The sequence below is a fragment of the Galendromus occidentalis genome, unplaced genomic scaffold (assembly GCF_000255335.2).
Source record: "Galendromus occidentalis unplaced genomic scaffold, Mocc_1.1 scf7180000077530, whole genome shotgun sequence".
Taxonomy (NCBI): domain Eukaryota; kingdom Metazoa; phylum Arthropoda; class Arachnida; order Mesostigmata; family Phytoseiidae; genus Galendromus; species Galendromus occidentalis.
In genome coordinates, this window is record NW_003805518.1 from 2,173,610 (window position 1) to 2,192,931 (window position 19,322).

Genomic DNA, 19,322 nt, shown 5'->3' on the forward strand with positions numbered 1-19,322 from the left:
TGCATACGTGGAGCGGGGAGCGAAAATAAAAATTTTCCGAGGAGCATGCGCTTTCCCCGCCAAGCCGAAGCAGGGAAAAGACATCGATTCGCGCAACCCAGCGTCGTAGCTTGCTGTACGGATCTTATCGATCAATGGATCTAGGCTTCCGGTCAAGGCATGCGACGTGAAATTTCAGGCGGAATCCATCGCGCAAAACAGCCGGTTCGGTGTGCATTCGAGTGGGTCTAATACCGCAGAAGGTCTCATTTTTCAGATGATCTCAGGTCAAGTGCAGCGAGGGAGAGAAGTCCTGAGAGCTATTCTCGGTCGAAGACATTAGATGGTATGGAAGTGGCTAATTCATTAGCTGAGACCTTGGGAGTAGGATGTCTCCCGACGTAGACGTTTCCATCGAGGGAGCCGCTGGATGATTGCTTGATGGATTGTTCCTACTTCGATTTTCTATTTCGATACTCTCGCGTAGCAGCGGTTCTCTTTTCTTATTTCTTGTCTCCTCCCAGCCTAATGGTGGGCGTGCGTATCTTTCTACGAAATCATCGGCATCGAGTGCCTTAGAATACAGACCGTCTAAATTTCTTCGTGCAACAAACTTTCACCGTTCATTGTACGAACCATCGCATGCCCAAGCGATGGATGGGCTTTCTCTGTGAATGTCCAAGAGTCGTCTCTGGAATCGGTTCGGGAACGAACTTGCGAAAACCACCATGTCAATCCTCTCCCACGTCTTCCGAGGAAGGGCGCGAGTCCTTAGCTTGAAAATCGAGCTCAAAGGAGGGGAAGAAGCCCTGCGAGGAATAAGCGCCTCTCTCTTCAAAGGAACGATCACTATGTCATCTGTTATGATGGGAGGCCTTATTTCAATACATTCACAGCTAGTCAAGCCCATATCTACGTCGCTACAGAATTTGATTAGCTCGTGGTGAGCTCACGGGTTTCACTGTCGGCAGGAATCGGATTCCAGCCATCGATAGTGAATCGGCGCAGTCATCTTGCGATTTCAGAGGTATCTGCGAAGGCGCTCAAGCCCCGACCTTCCGTCGACGGTGAGCGAACGCAGAGGAGCAAATCCTGTCATTGCTCTCATCCATCGCTCAAAAGCTCTCCAGGAGCTCCGGGCGGGAAGCAGAACCGGAAAAGTCAGGAATATTCTGTTCCACTTGAGAGGACGACGACGAAAGATCCATCCGGAACAACCAGACAGCTCACATCCTTGTTCCCTATGTATATGTAGAAGAGACCACCCACTCACAACCACAGATTTCAGCAGACCCCTTCCCCCGCCGCTTTTTCGAAATCGAAGGTTTTCGAGGATAGAATACATTCCCATGCGGGAAAAGTACATCCATGGACTCAGCTCGACCGCTGAGGAGTTTCGGCGCAGGTTCGAATGGGGCGCTCAGGGATACAAGTTCAAGATCACTGCTTCACTCTACGACGGTCCGATGTAGATATAGCTCTCTCCCACCTCCGAAGGGAAGCGCTCCGACATCGCAATGAGATCCATGAATACCGATTCGGCACACGCCCTCGTCAAACCCGCGAGGTGATTTCCGTAGGAATCCGCCGGCTGTAGCTTCCATTTCAGACATCAGCGCATACGGAATCTCTGTAATGGAGACATTCCCAGCGGTGGAGGAAGCCTGAGCAAATGATTGTCTCATCAGAACGAGCAGATGAACACGCTCATGGTTAGGTGCACTGGCCGAAGATGAGGATCGGTCGGGGATGATCATGTCATTTATGCTCGTTGGTCTCAAGGCCTCTGATATCTGTGCTCTCACTTCGCACGGAAACGAAAATTCACAGGAAGACTCGCAATGAAACTCATCGGAGTAAGACCGTTCGCCCTGGTGTCAGCAGCTCTCTCTCAAGTCGTTCTTGGCGGAGGGACATTCGATGCTTGTACCGCAGGACACGTCCGAGTGACCGAGACGTTCAGAGCGTCCCGTATCGCAGCGTCCATATTTCCTTGCGTGGCTACAAACGTTCTTCTGAGATACAAGCCTCCGGCTACTCTTTTGATGAAGTCTGTGAAACCGCTCTGCTTCACGATCAGAATCTGCTACGGGTTGACCAAGAGAAACTGGCTCGACAACCGTGACGACTTTCTAGTCATGACCAACTGCTTCGTCGAAATGTGGGAAATATTTGCTTCTCTGGACCTCTTCGGATATCACGGGGTGCCCTCGTCTATGACCGCGGAGTTTGTGTCCGAGGAGAATCTTAAGTCGGCTCTCAACGATTCTTTGCAATGCTTCGAATCAGTCGGTATTGAAGATTTTCGTGTTGGACCCGATTTATCTCTCGTCATGTTGAGGTGGGTGCTCGATAAATTGCTGTAGCGGCCCTGGATACGCGAACGTTCAGAACAATGGAGGAAATTTCGACTATTCAGCCCTGCTCTTTGAGGGAGAATAAAGTTACGATTCGAAATGACTCAGAGAAGACGGCACGCGTCAAGGGTCTGGCGGTCAGATGGCGGATGAATCATGTGACTGGGGCGCAAGGCTCATATAGATCAATTGAGATACCAATGTCGTTCGGCTACGTCCAGAACTTTCCAGAGTACAGCATCCCTTCCCCCTCCCTGGAGGCTGGCTTGAGTCTTGCCAGGGCTCGACGATCGATCTCTCGACGCGGACGTAGAGTTCGACCAGATGACGGTGTTATTCTGGATCCGTAGGCGAACGTAGCGAAAGACCAGATCCAGCCGGTTCAGTAGGAGTCCGCGGCGAGAAGCACCTGATTCACCGAGTTCAACATGGATGATCTCGCCTGGCACTCGCACCAGATTAGATTGAAATGTCGCGCAAGCTGATTTCCGGATACCACCACCGCCACCATCGCATTTCCCAGGAGTTCGGATACTATGCCTACGACGCGTGTGCCATTGGAGATCTCGATCGCGAATTCCTCTCCGACGGAAGAATGGTGTGTTTTGGCTCCGTCATGCGAACCGAGCGCTCTATCTATCGCGCGTTGCCGTTCCAAAAGCTCTCGAGATTTCAGATGTAGCCGGAAAACGTCAGCGTACCGATCGGCCGTCCGAAGAAGACATGAGGGGGGGGGTTGGCTCTCCGGTGCACCATTCTTGGTATAAGTGCTCGATCCGGAGACAGGGCGACAGCGTCCATGGACTTTTTCAACGTTCGCACCATGCACTCGATGTGAACGTAACCCGGGGAATGCCGTGGTGCACTCCGTATACGGACGATACCGAGTTCACTGCGAGATTCCGCGAACTCGGAAGAAGTAAATTGATCTCAATTGTCACTGACGATTGTCTCAGACGAACCGAAAAGTCGGAATACGATCCGAAGATAAGATATGAGATCCCGACAATGAATTGAATTCACCCAATGCGCGGCGACGTACCTCCAGGACGAGGAACGCTTTGCCGATCGCAAAGCGTTCCGACGGCTCTGCGAATCCAAGATGAATCCTAGCCCGCAGGCGCCGACCCTGGAACAAGGTTGCAGATGCACTTTGACTGGGTTGTCGGCATGCCGAAGTCCTTTTCCCACAGCATGAGAATCAATATCCAGAACCATCGGCGCCGAAGTCGGGTCTCAGTACGGAGGGCCACACGAGCAGGAGGATGCGCCAATCGAGGCTCTGGTCGGATGCACGTCCCCACGATTCGGCCAGTGACTTCCGTGGGTAATTCCCCCTTCTATCGGAATTTCCAATGGACGTAAGTACTGCCATTCGGAAGTTAGCGACAGCTTTGTGAAACAAGAGTACCGGAGATCGTTGCTCAGCGAGGCAGTTCAATGCTTCACGAAAACCATTGGCCTCGAGAATCACCTCACACCTCACCCAAGGCCGCGATCGCCATGCTGAGGTGGATGCTCTGGAGCAGGGGTGTCGAATCCGTGGCCGGCCACTATTTCCCAACGTACTCGGAGCCGACCATTTCAAATGGGTGCTTGGAAATTGAATGAGATCGCAAGAATGAATCCCTCCGTAGGACCGAACAGAAGAGTTTTCCCTCGATCCCCGGAGGGCGAAAAGCATACTTCCATGGACCATAGGCATATATTCTCCTTTTATACGAAAGTAAATTCTAATGTGGCCCGCGGGCACCTGTGGCGCTTGATTGTGGCTCGCCAAAAATTTAAGTCCGACACCCCTGCTCTAGAGCTCTACATAGACTTTATTTGGTGGCGCAGGAGGAGGTGGACCTCGGATCCGGGAGTTCAAACTTTGGAGATTTGCATAGATGTTTCTCCGGCTCGTGAGTGGAGCTCGACGGAAGACCATGGACGGAATATGGTTTCAATCCGGTCGAACATGATTGAGGCGTATGTTTTCCGGGCGAACCCGCTAGCTGGAGTTCGAGGTACCTCTCTCGTCCGACGAGGAGCCGCCCTCAAGAACGGGTCCGAGGAGTACCCGGGTGGATCAAGCCTCATGCGACATTCACTGTGTTTTGTTCCAGGAATTCAATCTATTCTAACAGAAATCCATCCGAAAGTGCCTGAACCGTCTCGAGTAATGATCGTCGGCTGATGATATGGAACTCACGGAAAGCGGACGACAATTCTAGAAGAATTTCCTGCTGCGCTAAGCTCTCGACTTCTACTCGTCAATGAGCGCACGCAAGGATCTATAACTCGAGACTTCTTCCAGGGCAATGAAGCTCGGTCGATGGCCGACATCAGCGTAATATCATCATCACGACTAGCGATATATACGCTGAGGGACTTGGTCGCTAAGATTGAGAAGATGCCATCGGGATCCTATGCGTCATCATCCATGGTCTCGAATACTATGAGGAACTCAAGGAATGAGGGACACCAGAGGCCGGTACTCGAGGCATTAAACGTTATTTCCAGTTTTTCTCGCCTATCTCACCGACTCGAGGAGGTTCACCTCCTCAGGGCGGAGCATTTCCTGCGATAGAATATATAGTCCCGAGTGTATCGGAGTCGTCCACAAAGTCCCTTCGTCCCTTCCTCGTCAGGAGCGATGATCGAGTTCTCGGATCATAGGTGTTTCGCGGAAACTTACATGTCGAAGCGAATGTCGACGGCGCGTTGGCCGCATGATATCTTGAGATGGAGAGTGCTCACGGAGTGACACTCGTCACAAAGACTTCCCCTCCACTGCACCTTAGCCTCAGTCAGCGATCGGATTCTGAACTTCTCGATGGCTTCTGACAAACTATAAAAAATATTATACTCCATCTAATGAGAGTGATCGCGATAACTGTCGCCAAGGAATCCTGTCAGACGATTGCTTTTCTCGCTGTCTCGTGTCGTGCGTTCAAGCAAGGAGCGATCGGCAGCATGATCCAGTATCATATTTGACACTACACAGGGCCCCCGTGTCAGCCACACGGGATCACTCGATCATCGTGGGTGATTCATTGATTGATGAATGGTCGGCAGAATTATCGAGCGAAGCCGACTTCCCCAGGGGGTCGGTTCCCCGGAATGCCGGGGCTCCCAGCATTGAGATCAGAATCTCGTCGAGGCAAAACCTGAATAAACGATTGTCTCATCAGTGCCTTCGCGGATGAGGAAGCTGATTACATTTCCGAAAGCTCAGGACAGTCGGTCATTATAACATGGCGCTCTGTGGCCTCAGGCGTATTGATGGATGTGATCTCATCCCGCTCGGAGTGAAACGGTCAGATGAGGACGAATCCGATATGAGACTCATCGGATTGAAGTCGCTCGCTCTCGTATCAGGAGTCCTCTTCCATGTCGTCCTCGGCAGGAAGAAATTCGATGCTTGTACCCCAGGACATCTTCGAGTGACCGAGTCCTTCAGAGCGTCCCGTATCGCAGCATCTATATTTCCTTGCGTGATCTCCAACGTTCTCCTGATATACAAGCCTCCGACCGAAATAATGGTGAAGGCTTTCGTGCCACTCTGCTTCATGATCAGAATTTGCTATGGATTGACCAAGAGAAATCGAATGGAGGACCGTGACGATTTCCTCGTTACGAGCAAATGCTTCGTTGAAATGTGGGTGATGTTTGCGGGCATGAACGTCTTTGAGTACTACGGGGTGCCCTCAAACGTGACCGCGGGTATTGTGACCGAGAGATATGTCAGATCGGCCTTTGGTGATGTTTTCCAATGTCTTGACAAAGCCGGCTCCGAAAGTTACCGAATGGGACCTGACCTATCGCTCGCCATGTTGAGGTGGACGCTCGACAAGTTGTTCTAGTTCTCCTGGGTTTACAGAGTCTAGACATCTCGGTTCGGGGACAAATATCAAAATCGAGGGAAGTAAATAAACTAGTCATGCTTTATGTCTCCTGCAAACTCTTTCAGATAAATATAATCGCTCGTCAGGCATCGAGTCGGCACAGATCGGTCCATCGCCCTGACCTTCTGTCCCGAGATCATTCGCAATCGCGACCTCTCCCGGTCAGATAGCAGCTTAAGCAAAACCCCGCAAAATCGAGGACGAGCCCCGAATACGCTGGGCATCAAACTTCGTAGGAACTGCCGCATAATTATTCGTCTCGAGAGCGAAAGATCCACAGATGAGAAACAATCTTACAGCGCCACAGTGGCGGATGAATGAAAGTCCCCGCTACTGGACAGGGAGAACACGAGCCGAACCGATTCTCCAAACGGGCACTGGAGAGATCTACTCCATTCTCAAAACTGGGGGCCCGGTTGATTCCTTCTGATTAAGAATCCTACAGTCGAACGTATATCACGCGTGTGTCCATTGAAGAAACATAACTCAATGGCTTTTGACCATACCTAAGAACCTCTCTAAGAAGTGATTTTGGGAAGAGGAGCTCTTCAGATCCCGGCAACTCTCCAGAGGGATTCTCTAGATAGATAGAGAACCAAATGAACCCGACTCTCCGGGAAGGGGTGGGATTCCATGTACTATTTCTCGGACGCTCGGGTCTCCATTGTCGACATCGTGCTTCCGTTTTGGACTGCCCGGAGAGAGGAAGGCTCCTCCGCTCAGAGAGGGGGCTTCTGTGCAATTTTTACCCGAAAACGACACGATTTACACGGAAACGACCTTAGATTACCGAACTGATCGGTCTAATGATCATTCTTTCTCCGGAGCTCATCGTAAGTCAAGGATGGTCCTTGGGAGCCCTTTTCGCATTGGTACGAGTCACTCCCAGGTCACACCGGGCATTCGGGGTAGAGACCCCGAAAATGCGAGCGGGAGCTCTTTTTCTGACATCAGTGATTCTCTTCCATGCTGCCGTGGCCGGCTTAAAGCAATTCGACGTGTGCACTGCAGGACGCCACCGATCAACCGAATCTTCCGAAGCCTCTCGACTCGCGGCATCTATATTTCCGTGCTTCACTCACAAAGTGCTACTTAGGTACAGACCCCCGACTTCGACGCTGCACAGTGTGGCCGAACCCTATTTTAGGCGGCAGAAATTATTTCAGTGAGTTTTTTAGATTATTCTCGTGGTACGAACTCGTATCAGTCATCGAAGGAAATATCTGGCTCTCAGGCTTCTCACGAATAACCACGTGAGCTTTCTATCTGCTCGCGACTGAGGGTAGAACATGGCTCCCATACCTCGTGCTTGGGGAGCACGCCGTGTCGCATCGAGACGGGAGATTCTCCTTCAATCTCTCCGTTCAATGGAGCTCTATTGAACCTTTCTTCATCGTCCTGCTTCGAAACGGGTTAGAGAAGAGCCCGAATCAATCGCGTCTGGCCTCGAGTCTTCTGAGTCTGCATCGGAGTACTCACAGTCCGAATGCTGCTCTGATTCTTCCGGGTGACATCGAATATCGCGAGAACTTCCACTCAACAACAAGTCGGCAACTTCCTGGTCTACGGAGCTCCCTTTTGTTTTCACAGCGCCACGAGACGAATTCACGAGTGAATCAGACGATATCATCAACATCGAGTAGAGATCGAAGATGTTTTATCTTCTCGGGGAGCCGCGTACAATAACTTCGCAGGTCCGGCAGGCAGAAGATCCTTGACTTTGTCCCGTTTTGTCCTCTCCGCCAAGTCCGAATTTTTTTTTCCTGGGCGTCCCGCTCGAGGTGTCCCTTGAGACGCTCTTGATGGTCCGGGCTACTCGGGCACGTCTTCTTGTGCGGGTAGCTCAGTGTGGTGCACGATGGAATCGAAGTTTTTGACTTCGAGCCATTCAGCTTCTTTTCCGAAGAACCGTTCCGCTTTCGAGTTACATATGTCTCCCGACTTTTTCCCTCACTCGGGACACATGCCTGCTGATCTGATTTCTGATCTGAGTATCGGTTGCTTAGCTGCTCAATTTCAACATGAGCATGACTCAAAATGAGTCTCTCCAACCCATCAATGCACTCGTTCTTCCGGGAGTTGAAAATTGTCTCCGCAAATGTCCTCCGAGGCACCCAAATTCGAATATCTGAAAACAGCACGCATTCACGTTCGCCAAAACTTGCTGTTTTTTTTTTCGGAAATGGAAGGAGGGAGGGTGGAAGAGGATTTTCCACCCCATGAGCCGCCCGGGTCCGCCCTGGACCGTGTACTTTTCTGGCGGTGAAATTTCATGAAAATCAGTTTTTTTTCGCAAAAAAAGATGCACTCAGAAAAACTTCTAATTTGCATATTCTCGTCGAATGAACCGCTAAACTTGGAGTTTCAGACTCAATCTTACTCACGATTCGGTGTTTGCTCCATCCTGAATCGATTCCACGGAAACTCGAGCGTCAGCACGAATCGGAAGAAAAAAGTGACAGTCCGGAGCAAAAAAAACTTCCTCTTTCCAGAGTCTCTCCACAGAGATACAAGTGCTTGGTTTCTGATTGGTGTGTGTTTCCGAGGTCTCCATACTTCCTCCAAGACGCCACGACAAAAATTTTCAAAATTTTTCTTTTTTAATTTCTGCCGCCTAAAATCGGGTTTGGCCACACTGTGCGCTGGTGTCCATCTTCAAGCAGCTTTCTTTCATGCCCAGAACCTGCTTTGGACTAACTCAAGGAAGTCGGATCCTTAGTCATGAAGAGTTCCTCGTCGTGGCGATGTCCTTCTGTGAGATGTTCTTCGATTTCGCGTCAATGGGCATGCTGGGGGCTGTGGAGACGAAGCGCACCTGGTATCGATTCTCCAGGAATTTCTCCCCCTTGGGTGATGGTAACTGTGAGGCCCTCAAATCGATTTTCTTGAGTGTATTTGTCGAAAACCACTGCTCCAAATCAGGACGTAGGAGGACGCCAAGGAGGGAACTTCTCGACGATGTGACGAATCGGCACCACCTACCAGTTCCCTCTTCTCCCGCAATATTGTCCGCAAGACAGGAACTTTTTTAGATGCTTGATGCTTTGTCAGACTCTTGATGCTTCATGGGGATCGTTTGCCCCTTCTGGACAGCCTCAATGCAGAATCGCTCTCCCACCCAGAGAGGCAGTTCGAGTGCAATGCATCATCAACGGTGACGCGTTTTGTGCGGAATCGACTCTCGACGACCAGGCTAATATATCTCTCTGAAGCTCATTCTTTTCCATCGATGATCCTCGCTAGTCCCTGATGCATCGATATTCTGCTCTTTCGGACGACTCTCGAGAGGAGAGATGCTGAGAATGCGTGTCCTCGGACCGGAAGGGTGCCTCTTCAATGTCGCTTTCAGCTCAGAGCAATCCGAAGAGTGTATCGCGGGACGCCTTCGAGAGACTGATTCTTCAGGAGCCCCTCGACTCGCGGCCTCCACTACTACTAGAACAAAAGCGTCCGACTTCGAGGGTAAGCGAATCTTCAAGCCACTTCGAATCTGAGATCCCGTACAGTGAACAATAGCTGGGGGCTAGATCGTGTTCCGCGTTGAGCCTCCGAGTATTCGGTAGGGTAGAGGACTCAGTAGGGCAGAGGTTCCAAACCCGGGCTCCGCGGGCCCCCAGGGTTCCGGGGGAAGATTTTCGGGGTTCCGCAGCGGGTTTTTGCGGTCAATCCTTGGGATCCCGCTCCCGCGAGAGGATTCCTAGGCTTCCGTGGAATAATTCTCCGGCCCCACTGAGGAATATTTAGTCCGAGTTTTGTGTTTAATTTCGACCGCTAGTTCTTCGATTCTGGACAGGAGCTGCTCGAGCGGATAAGCAAGGGCCGCGGTCGAACAGGGCGATCCGAACGCAGGAAGCGCAGGGAAGGGTGGAAAATGACTCAGGGGTTCCGCGAGAGCTCCCGCGGAGCCCGTAGGGGGGTCTCCGACGAGTTTGGCGGAACCCCGGACAGAGAGGGTTGGGAACCCCAGCCGTAGAGTAGTGACATCCGACATTGAGAAAACTGGCAACCTTGCTACCCTTTCTTCGATTGTCAAAATGCTCCTTTCAAGATCTGTTTCGGGGTTTGGTTGAAAATATATCCAACCCTTGTAGTCGTCACGCAAATTCTCCGTACCTTCCCCGATCGTATCATGCCGCGATTCCTTCCGGATGCGTCCGTGTCAGGAAGTAGTTGCTAAAATTCCGTAGGGAAGGCGTGTTTCTGCGAACGGAGCTCGACTCCTCTGTTAGGCAGTGGCTCGAGTCGTTGCAGAGTGCTACGACGCTTACATCCAGGAGGTCTTCTTTGAAGTGAAGGTCCGTCTGGAGAGCCGATCGCCATTTGCGGAGTCCATCTCATCCTAGAGCATCCCCAACGTTCCAGGAAGAATTCGCAGCGCTTGCGCCTTACTCGGGTGAGCGTCGGGTTTTTGACGAGCCTCCCGAGAGGCCAAATGCTTGAGTGAATTTTCCAAATTCTCAGTATTTCTTATCTCTACCTGCGGGACGCCAATCTCCTGTCGACATTCCCCTTCGCTCCTATTTGTGATTCCAGAACACTCATGGTTGGTTCTCGGTGACGAGAAAACTGAGAGAACGAGCGTAAAATCGACCAGCTCTCGATCGGGGCACGCTTTCGGAGCTGCATATGAAGAATTGAACTAATCGATCGAGAGCACGATTGTCGTTTCAACTGTCAGTATATGAAGTGCTGTTTCAAACGATTCCTTCACTGGCTATCGCGACGGGGCAACTGGAAAGCCCAGAACGAAGCTCATATAGCGACAGCGAACAATATCAATCAAAACCTAATTTCCATAATCGTGAGGTAAACCGTACTTACATACAAGCGAGTCTGCGGGAGGGACGCTCCGGAGAGAATCTGAGGCGATTCTCTTGGAACATAGAGAAACACGGAGAGGTGCGGAAATCCCATTCGTAGACATAGATAATTATCAACAACGTTTATTGACCGGCGTAATTATGTACAATGGTGATGATGATAACTACAGCGTGAGTTTTCGCGGCATTGATCGGGTCCAGGAAGTCACCAACAGTGCGGACATCTGGGATTTCAGTCGTTCAAACGAGGTTTCTTGAATTTTTTATTCTTCGGAGACGCCTCGTCGTTCGGCCGGTCCCGTTTCCGGAGGAACTTCTTACTCATGGTATCGACAGTGCTTGAATATCTCTCAGCAAATTCCTCGTCCTGGATGCCGCCCATCGAGCCCCTATCCTCGCCGCTCGGTTGTTCTCTTTCGTCCTGGGATGAAAGCTTCTGTGAATATGAAATTCGGTTATTACTCGAACGACACTACTGAAGTCCCATCGGTGATATCGAGGACCGCTGAAACGCCGCGAAAACGCCAAAAAACCTTTCCCAGGAGTCGAGAGGAATACTTGCCTCGATCCAAGGATTCCTTCCTTTGAACGACATTCTGCCGGAAACGAGGTCCGCGCATGGCACAAAGCTGTTCTCTTGGATGAAACGTTTCTTCTTCGCTCGCTTATTCTCCATTTCTTGCGTCACGCTCGTACTGAAGAGAGCTTTCTGTTCAGCTTCAAAGAGATCTTTTTCATATTTCTCTTTGGTGCGTTTCATGAATTTCATTTCCAGCACGTTCTTCGACAGCTGAGCGTTCTTGTTACTGCTCCGAGACATTTTCACTGCTATCAAGTGGGCACTAGGAGGGACTCGAGGCTGGTATTGCTCCCCGACACGGGGGCCGCGGGACGAAAGTGCGGAATTAACACCGCTTCGGGCGTGCGTGCGTTTCAATGTGTTCCGCCTCTGTTGCTGACGGCGACACGGCCACTGTTGTGATGTCGGCCATAAGGCAGAATTCAAGATGGCGGATTCCAGCTGGGATGCACACTTGATGGCAATTCTTCTTCACACGGCGCTGAAACTACAGAAGATTCACAACCGAATGGGTAGACTTCGATCATACTTCCCATCGAATTCGTGTCAGCCCGATTCGCGTAGCATAGCGGAACATCTGTTGACTCAGGAGGCACGATATGCGCCTGAAGCTCTAAACCGCTCTGCGTTGGGATAAGAACTGAAGCATGGATGTCCAAGCAAGTCGTTCAGCACGTCGAAATCGAGTTCAAGAACCGGGGGATTGGCGAGGGCTGGTAATGCTCCGGAGTTTCACCGATCGCGACACCATTCGTCTTCGAAAACTGGCATCTTCTCTTTGAAACCTCAAATTGCGCGCGTGTGCAAAGCGTCTGCTCTCACTCTCTCCCAGGGTGAGAGTATCTCCGACTGCTGCCATCTTGAATCCTAATTTGTGGCCTAATGGTCATATTTACAGCATGGTTCGCTTGCGTCCGTGTATTACGCTTATCCGACGGAGGTAGCGCAAAATCTGTGAAGGGGACCGCCTGCTGACGTTTCATTGAAGAGATAAGGAGAAGTGAGCTGAATCAAGTTAGTATTGGCATTCGACTGCGGCTTGGGGCTTCTCGAAGCCGATGGTTTAAACTTCCGCCGCACCGTCCTCGACCCTTGTCGGATAATCCACTTGTCTCCAGCCAGTTGTAAGCCGTAAGTTGTCCTGGCGGGTGGGCGAGCGGGTGTGCGTGAATTTTTTCGGAACGCTCACTGGCCGCAGCTGTGGCGGGGTCTGTTGCCAGCAGCGGTGGAGAGGTCGCCATAGTGGTCTCACACTCAGACGTTGACGCTCGCTCACTCGCTTACGTATCGCAGATCCAGCACTACTATCCTCTCCTCATTGACTTGTCCATCGGTTCGAGAATCAGCGACAGCGACACCAGAAGCACCTAACAGTGGTTATTATTTGTCTCCTCTCGCAGCCGCACCGAATCCACGGCGAAAAAATGTCTACGTACTCACTTGAAGATGTCGCCAAGCACAACGAGAAGAGTTCGTGTTGGCTCGTGATTCATGAAGGAATCTACGATGTTACGAAGTTCATGGAGGAGGTGAGTGAGTGAAAACGTGCGCCGGGTATTTGGAACGCTAGAGGAACCCCTCTCGCAATATTCTCTGATCAGATGTTCTGATTTCTCCGAAGTTCCGATAACGATCGTCTCAACGGGCAGCTACTCGGAATACTTGTCTCGCTTATCAACCTCGGTTCTATCCAGCTCGATTCCCAAGGAAGCGAGAAAAATCCCATGCATAGCTGCGACGCTAAAGTGGCAGAAGAACTTGCGGGAAGTCATTCCGTATCCTTGAGGCCGCGGAACAATTCGAGGAAAATCTGAAGCCGGATAAGAATCAGCATAAGACCCTTGAACTGAAAATCATGAATGCGCTAGGATTGCGGGAGCTTCTTCTGTCATTGCTTCCCGTGACAAGCTTCGAGAAGATGAGAGACTTCAACGATCCGTCGCTCGTCCTTGGAATATCTTCCTCTGATGGACAAATTGGAATCCTCGATGATTTCTCGATTCCTGCCGCACTTCCAGCAAATGGATTCGTAGCGAGACAGAATTCGCCCCGTTTTTCGAACAGGTGGCTCCCGTGGCCAAGGTGTCGCTACGGGACTCTCGGACAAGTGTTCCGTGAATCGCTAATTTTTCACCAAGGCTCGAGATAACTTCTATCCCGAGACCACCATATGTATGAGAATTTTCCGGACTTATTCGGGACTCCTCCTCACCTCTTCTCTCGAGATTGACGAGCGCCGGCAAATTGACCGGGGGTGGCGTCCTTGTCAAGCCGGGGCCATCGATCTTAAGGCCGAGCAATCAGCGTGACGTGATGAAAGTAGCCTGTGGAAAGCGAATGACTTGCATTTTCCTTGAGCCTGTGGGGACTTTGACAGCGCTTTTTCGGAGTCGCAGGCGGAAGCTCGACTCAGAAACAAATAGTCTCCGTTTTCCGTCTGACCATCGGCTGCGGAAAGCAATCCACAAATTCTTCACAATCGCTCAAATTGGTCCATGGGATTCTCACAGGCAGAGTCCAGTCAGTTGACCCCGTATGCGTGGTCCCGATGACTGCGCGATCCTCGAGAGGTCCGCGAGATCAGCCCTAGCGCTGCCGAATCTAAGCCGGGTTCCGATACGGAGAGTCCTTGATTGGATCCCTGTCGGCTCTTGAGGGGGTTTCGATCACAGTCGAGTGCCCCCGGACCTGACCTCCAGACAGAATCCTGCTTGTGATGTGAGGCCGGAACTGAATCAGAGAATTCCAGTCGATTCGATTCCGGTGATCTCTCACAGTCCGCTAAGGGTCGGGATCGTCGAGTTCGATCGTCCATATGTATTCTATGGAGAAATAGGAATCTCCTTCTGACGCATCCGCTCATATTGTCCATCTGGGTAGTACAGAAGGAAATGACCGGGGATTTTTTTTCAGCATCCGGGTGGCGAAGAAGTGCTCCTCGAACAAGGCGGACGGGAAAGCACTGAAGTTTTCGAAGACGTCGGACACTCCACCGATGCAAGAGAGCTTATGGCCAAATACAAAATCGGCGAGCTGTGCGATGAGGATAAAGCGAAGATCAAGAAGGTTGGTTTCTTCCTGCACTAATGCTCAACCACCTGTTTATCCCTTGTCGCAGGAAAATTCATAAGATCGCTCCAGACTGACGATGTTGCTTCACGGAGCAAGGAATGTAGTGAAGAAACTTAAAGCACCCAGGGGAGCACTTATCCCGTGTTTCTCAATCAATCGCGATGAACAAGTCTATCGGAAGCAACTTAGTTTCTTAGCATTCGGTGTCGACAACCATTATTCGTCGATACTCTCTGGTCAACACTCTGGAGCACGAATCAAAAGCATATAGCTCGACGCTGATAATGATCAGTGACTAAGAAGGTTTTGCCAACACGGATGTACCGCCTGTGTTCGTCATAGGGAATTGATATGGTTCACCATTTGGGTTGTGAACGGGAGTTGGTAGTGGTCAGAAGCTTCACTAATTTCACCTGCAAACTCATAACATGGAGGCCAAATGATCTCTATCACTGGAAGAATGAATAAAAAATTGTGCTCGCTGTAGGGGATTTCCGCGTTCGATAACGAGCCCTCTATCGTCCACAGGTTGCCGAGAAATCCAAGTTCCCCGAGCCATCTCAATCTGAGGGCAGTCTGTCGGCATGGGTCGTTCCGACTGCCATCGCGCTTGGTGCGACGATCCTCTACCATCTATTCCTCAAGTACCAGACTAGTTCGTCCTAGACATCCCAAGCCCGGAGATTTCGAGCGGATAAATGTCTTGCGTCACCCTTGACACCTGCCGTCGACCTGACAGTCACGACTGGTGCGGCTCTCATCCAGACTTTCGAATGGTCGGTCGACAGTCTAGGATGCTTCTCCAGGTCAAGGGAATATTTTAAAGCTATTGGAATCCACATCTTTGATGAAGTGGTCAAAATCATTCCATTGTTTCAATGCAATATATACGAGTTCAGGTTCCGTCGCCTCATAGTTGCGTCTTCGTTGACGACAATAAATGAATATTTTTCTATACAGATATTGGTGAATCGTAACTTGTCATAAGAAACTCGGGAGGCTCCTCGTGACGCGATGCCGCGCTCGACGCGCTGTCCGATTTCGGGAAGATGAGTCTATTCTCGCTGCCGCGCACGAATTTTCCCCCTTCCACGGCGATAATTCCGCAAAGAACCGACGTATTCCCGGTTCCGACATCGTCTTCTCTTCTTATAGTAACTCGTTCCGAAAACAAATCCGCTGATTCGGTCTAAGGGCTCCCGCTTCCGATTGTGGCCCATGAGCCGGATCCAGTAGCACGGGAACAATTTTCCTCCGACTACCTTTTCTCGACCTCTCTCAAGACAGGAGCTATCAGAATTGTGTACCAGCCCCAAGTCCGGAATCGAGGTCGGAGGGGAATTTTTCGAGAGAAAAAACGGCAGCCTAGATCCCCTAGTCACCCCCGCGTTTGAGGTTGAAGCATTCCATCCTCCCAAGCGATGCTTTCCACCCAAATCGAGCTATCGAGCTGAATCAGAATTCACCGGCGCGACGCTAGGAACGACCGTCCTCAGCATCGCTCCTAATACTATCCAAAGCGTCTTTCTTTACAAATACGGTACTGTCGCCATTGTATCCCGAGAGTTTCCGTTGTTGTAGAAGTGAGACGGTCACTCTGTAACTTGTTCTCTGTTCGATCACGGTGTCTCTTTTCGCTTTCCATGCTTCGAAGCGACCGACCGAGGCTGGGGATTGTGTCCGAGCTGTCTCTCCGGGCTCGCCGCATCGACGACAACACCACCGCAAGCCATATCACTATCATCAGCGAAGGCAGCGAAGGGAAATTTTTCATAAATTGCCCTCGGAGCAAGGCGCGCCCTCATTTATTTCAAACTTTAAAATATGTCCATTTCCCGCCCCGGCGCATTGGCTACTTGCTCGGATGGATGTGCCGGCGGGGAGAGGGGATCGGCTCGCGGGGGTTTCCCGACCCAGGCGAACTGGCATATAGAAGACGGTGGCCGGTGAGTAGACGGCCGGGGTATGTCTGAGTGAGTATGGATGTTGTCCACACGGTGTAATCTCATAACATGGCATCGCTCGCACCCTCTGGCCATTGATAACAAGATTTGCGGGGCGGCCAACGAGGCTCTTTTTTCGTTCTTTTTTTTCGTATGCCACAGTTGTTGTGGCCGACCGACGGTCGGCAGACAGGCAGGGGCGGCGACAGAGGTGCTCGCTGTGAGTCGGTGGTGAGTTCCAGGCTCAGTATTGTCGAGCGGCATCACGTGCGGGAGTCTCGAATCGACTCTATCATCCGGGGTCATTTGCACACGCGGATCCACGCAACAGAACTATAAACAAATACCCTCATGGCATCTGGACGGTGACATCGGAGAAAACAAAAAAAAACGAGTGCGACCAGCGCTTATGCTGATCCCTCTTTGTTTGCGATTCGCTCTCTCTCTCTCTCCGATCATGGCGGTTTTGATAGTGGTCGGTCTTGATCACGGGCTCCGGTGGTCAAATCATTTGATTGATCAGTACATATTTGAATAATCACGAGTTGACTTTCCTTTCGAAACACAAATCGATAGGGCCGCCGCTGGCCTGATTCGGAGGTTCACCTGTCATTACCGAGCAATCGTGAAGACTAAAATGAGAGTCAACCGCAAGCCGTTCGATTGGAGGACTCTCCGATTCTTCTTCATCCGGTCGGGATCGAGAGAAGGAACAGAACGATGGAGACGGATTGTGCGAGGGGGGGGGGTGTTGGGAGAAGCGCATGTCAATGGAAATGGGACGTATTCCACAGCCACAGCCGAGTACCAATCGGTGGGGTTAGAGTGCGCATCGGGAGTGTCACCCGAGAATGTCCACGTTTACGTAGTTGTACCTCTATGTGGGGACATCGAACTTCGTCCCTCACGCTGCCTCGACACTAGGGAAAGCAGATTTCGGCGGGGAAGGATATCCGTCTGCGAAATAAGGGCCAGCCGTCATGCACCCATTTTTTTAGTGAACTCAACGCGCATCTAGAATTTTGACAGAAGATGGCGCAGAAGTATGGATGCATTTACGTGACGCGGAGCGCCGTAGGATGTTCGCTAAGACAGAACAATGGACCTAAGCTTCAATCCTAGTCACCCTTTCGGGAAGAGCGTCAGAAATGAGCTCTGATTATCGCGGTGCACCCCCTTCAGTCGCATCGGATGCCTGGAGTCTGAGGACAGACGCTCCGAGCCCACACCTCAGGTCCTAGAGTAGTGTTTCGACGCTTGATATAGATCTCTTGGTCAAATCACTGGAATGGCCACTTCCATGGACTCCCTTTCTCGATTTGTGGTTTTGCTTGGTGCGTCGCTGGCTGTGCAAGTGACTGGTTGAAGCTCGAGTAGCTGCGTGGGCTTAGCAGCAACTGCGTTGACGGCGACAGTCTACAAAAAGTGCCAATATCGAGCGGCCTCGCACATCTGCTAGTCATCACGGCTGTCCTTTGCATCTGCGCCCACGGGCACCGGGAAGAAAAAGACAACCCTTCGTTCTGCCACCTTCGCTTTACACATCGTCTACCTCATCCGGCGACTCGCCGCGATATGCAAACGATCGACATCGGTGAACATGACCGAGCGGACTCGTTGCGCCCCTGTCGATCTATTAAAACAATCGGCAGGCTTCGGATCGAGCAATATCCTTCTCCGTCTGCCCTCTGCCTGAGCTCTGGAGGAGCATTTTTCGAAGTCGGAGAGGAGCTTCATCAAAACTGGAATTTCCATAAATATGAGCAGGGAGTATTTCGCGTGGAAAAGAAGAGTTCGAGCCTCAGACAGAGGAGGACGAGCGGTGAAGGATTTGGAGGAGGATGCGTGAACGGAAGAAGAATCGGAGCCGCCCGAGGCAAAAGTTAATATCGCTCAAGACACAGCCTTTGGCAACAATTCAACTTTGTCAACTGTCAAAAAATCTTGCGAGGGAGTCTGAGGGACAAAGAGGAAAAACAAAATAAAATACTCGCAATCGATGCAGCGAACGCCGTCGCATAATGTCGGCCGTCGGGACTTCTGGAGTATGAGTTGCGTCTCGCGGTATACTGCGTAGGCGCGCGTAATTGCGTGGGTCCGATTATCCGACCTACGAACATCTGCAACGCTTTACGAGACTCCTTGCGGCTCGAACGAATACCTCTACTCAGAGTGCTCCAGTGTTGCATGCGAGCTCGGCAGAATTATTTATTCGCGAACTATCGGCACTGGAAGAGAGAGGGAAGGAGTAGCGAAAACTTGTGGGAAACGAGCACCGTAGGTATTGGTCGGTCGGATAAAGAGCAAAACTGAGAGGCGTCATTCAACCTTGTGAACACCATTTGGCGGGCAACCCCATCTTGACTTGCCGATTTCGCGCTCAAATCGAGCGACAGGCTCAGCAAACGGATGACGAACTCACTGGATGACTGACTTACTGAATCAGTGACTGACTGGCTTGTCGAGGTGTTGCTCATAGGAAGAAACACAGCTACGAAAGAAATATCATCAACAGCCGCCACGGAAGCAGCAGCATGCTGCAGCACGAGTTGCAATATGTTGCAAATGAGCTGTTTACGGGCCAAAGTTTGTGGCGGCTCAGAAGAGTTGTGACGTCAACACACACGATCGCGCGATGGCGGTTGGATCGCTCGCTCGTTCGCTCAGTGGACGACTTGATG

At 51.1% G+C, this 19,322-nt stretch overlaps 2 protein-coding genes across 5 annotated transcripts; one reads left to right on the plus strand and one right to left on the minus strand.

Moving 5' to 3' along the window:
- Positions 1-11,149: 11,149 nt before the first annotated feature.
- Positions 11,150-12,023, minus strand: Mpp6 (M-phase phosphoprotein 6). 2 transcript variants are annotated; one of them, XM_018641399.1, is made up of 2 exons: positions 11,609-12,023; positions 11,150-11,467 (listed from the first exon to the last, which is right to left on the minus strand). In XM_018641399.1, the coding sequence occupies exons 1-2, from the start codon at positions 11,864-11,866 to the stop codon at positions 11,279-11,281; spliced, it is 447 nt and encodes a 148-aa protein (XP_018496915.1). In that variant the 5' UTR covers positions 11,867-12,023; the 3' UTR covers positions 11,150-11,278. The 2 variants fall into 2 exon arrangements, with proteins under 2 accessions (XP_018496915.1, XP_003748383.1); XM_003748335.2 differs by having other exon boundaries at positions 11,150-11,482.
- Positions 12,024-12,477: 454 nt separating this feature from the next.
- On the plus strand, positions 12,478-15,659 carry LOC100898381 (cytochrome b5). 3 transcript variants are annotated; one of them, XM_003748337.2, is made up of 4 exons: positions 12,478-12,640; positions 13,027-13,155; positions 14,540-14,692; positions 15,227-15,659. In XM_003748337.2, the coding sequence occupies exons 2-4, from the start codon at positions 13,051-13,053 to the stop codon at positions 15,362-15,364; spliced, it is 396 nt and encodes a 131-aa protein (XP_003748385.1). In that variant the 5' UTR covers positions 12,478-12,640; positions 13,027-13,050; the 3' UTR covers positions 15,365-15,659. The 3 variants fall into 3 exon arrangements, with proteins under 3 accessions (XP_003748385.1, XP_003748386.1, XP_003748384.1); XM_003748338.2 differs by having other exon boundaries at positions 12,617-12,757; XM_003748336.2 differs by lacking the exon at positions 12,478-12,640 and having other exon boundaries at positions 12,872-13,155.
- The last annotated feature ends 3,663 nt before the right edge of the window (positions 15,660-19,322 follow it).